Source organism: Triticum dicoccoides, chromosome 4A (genome assembly GCF_002162155.2).
Source record: "Triticum dicoccoides isolate Atlit2015 ecotype Zavitan chromosome 4A, WEW_v2.0, whole genome shotgun sequence".
NCBI classification, from domain to species: Eukaryota; Viridiplantae; Streptophyta; class Magnoliopsida; order Poales; family Poaceae; genus Triticum; species Triticum dicoccoides.
The window spans coordinates 143387084-143388684 of NC_041386.1; the positions used below are offsets into that span (position 1 = coordinate 143387084).

The 1601-nt window shown below is 50.0% G+C and overlaps 1 protein-coding gene across 2 annotated transcripts in view; it reads right to left on the reverse strand.

Annotated features, from left to right (window-relative positions):
• The window catches only part of LOC119288790, a 3830-nt gene extending 3212 nt beyond the window's left edge, over window positions 1–618 (reverse strand). The window contains exon 1 of one of the 2 annotated variants that reach the window (XM_037568328.1): window positions 249–618. In XM_037568328.1, the coding sequence (XP_037424225.1) occupies window positions 249–372 (124 nt within the window). In that variant the 5' untranslated portion in view covers window positions 373–618. Of the gene's footprint in view, window positions 1–241 lie in introns of both variants that reach the window. The other variant, XM_037568327.1, reaches the window with a different exon arrangement.
• Window positions 619–1601: the final 983 nt, after the last annotated feature.

The window sequence follows — 1601 nt, forward strand, 5'->3', positions numbered from 1 at the left end:
GACACCAGGGCAATTACAGGAAGTCGCGGCAACAGCAACTAGCAGCAGCAGGCCAGCACAGTGCGCGACCGCGGCAAGCACGGCGCGGCCAGCGGCGAGAGGGTGCGGGGGCGGAGCGCCAGTGGCTCGAGGCAAGCGCGGCCAAGGCGCGCATGGAGAAGAACTCCGAGCACGGCGACAGAAGGACATAAGCGACGCTACGGCGGTGGAAACAAGGGGGAACAGGGGGAACTTGCACAACAGCTCACTGTGAAGCTCGAGAGGACTCGGGGAAGCCGAAGGAACTCGGGGCGGCGCGGATCGAACGGCGGGCCGTGGCGGCACCGAAGTTGAAGACGAACTCGATCCCGTCGTTGTAGGGCTCCCCGACATTGACTCGGTGTTGTAGAAGGTGTAGGCGACGAAGGCAGTTCCTCGGGACACGATGGGGCAGTGCGGGGCAGCTGGAGGCCGCGGTGATGACGACGACAAGGCGACGACGGCGTCGAGCGACGTGGGGGAAGAGAGGCCATAAGGAGTGCGGGGTGGATCTGGGAGGCGAGGAGGCAAGTGGGGAGGGGAGACGGGGAAGCCTGAGGCATCTGGGCCTTATCCCCTCCGGGACGGCGCCGGCGAGTCGGTTCAACGGGAGCAAGCTCCTGTTCGGGCGCGATGGTGAACATAAGAAGACGACCGGGGAGAAGATGGGCTGGGCTTGGCCGGGTGGGCCGAGGCCCATGGGGGCAGGGGGCCTCTCTCTCATTTCCCCTTTTTCTTTTTCTTTTTATAGAAAATGCTTTGCAATATTTGAGCTGCCAAAAGTGGTTCTGTAAAATGTGGGACTTGGCCAAATAAATATATTACAATATTTGGCAACTTCCACAAAAAGTTTGGGAGGAGTTTGAATTGATTTGAATTTTTCACAAATGGAAAAGCATTTAAAAATGCTGATTTGGAACTGCATTTAATTCCCAGGGGAAAGTAGCTATCTCAAATGATGTTGAATCACTCATGACATTTAGTTAGGGAATATTTGCAACCCACCGAACATTTTTGTTTTACTGTTTGGAGAAATAATTTATTTGACTTTATTTTAAAATTGAATTTGAATTGGTATTGAATCAAAGTGAGATTAGCAATAGTAACAGTGATGACTTGGCATCATTAGTAGGGGATTACTGTAGCTTGATTATCCAGGCGTTACAGGGCTGGGAGCGCCCCCCACCCTTGTGGACAGGGTGTGGGCCTCCTGACATTGATTCTTTCTCCAGTATTTTTTTGTATATTCCAAAAATATTCTCTATGAAGTTTCAGGTCATTCCGAGAACTTTTGTTTCTGCACAAAAATAACACCATGGCAAATCTGCTGAAAACAGCGTCAGTCCGGGTTAGTTCCATTCAAATCATGCAAGTTAGAGTCCAAAATAAGGTCAAAAGTGTTTGGGAAAGTAGATACAATGGAGACGTATCAATTCGGTGGAAGATTATATGTTCAGATCCTTTATGCATATTAATACCCCTCTGATTATGAACATGAATATGATTTGTGAGTAGTTACGTTTGTTCCTGAGGATGTGGGAGAAGTCTTGCTATAAGTAGTCATGTGAATTTGGTATTCGTTC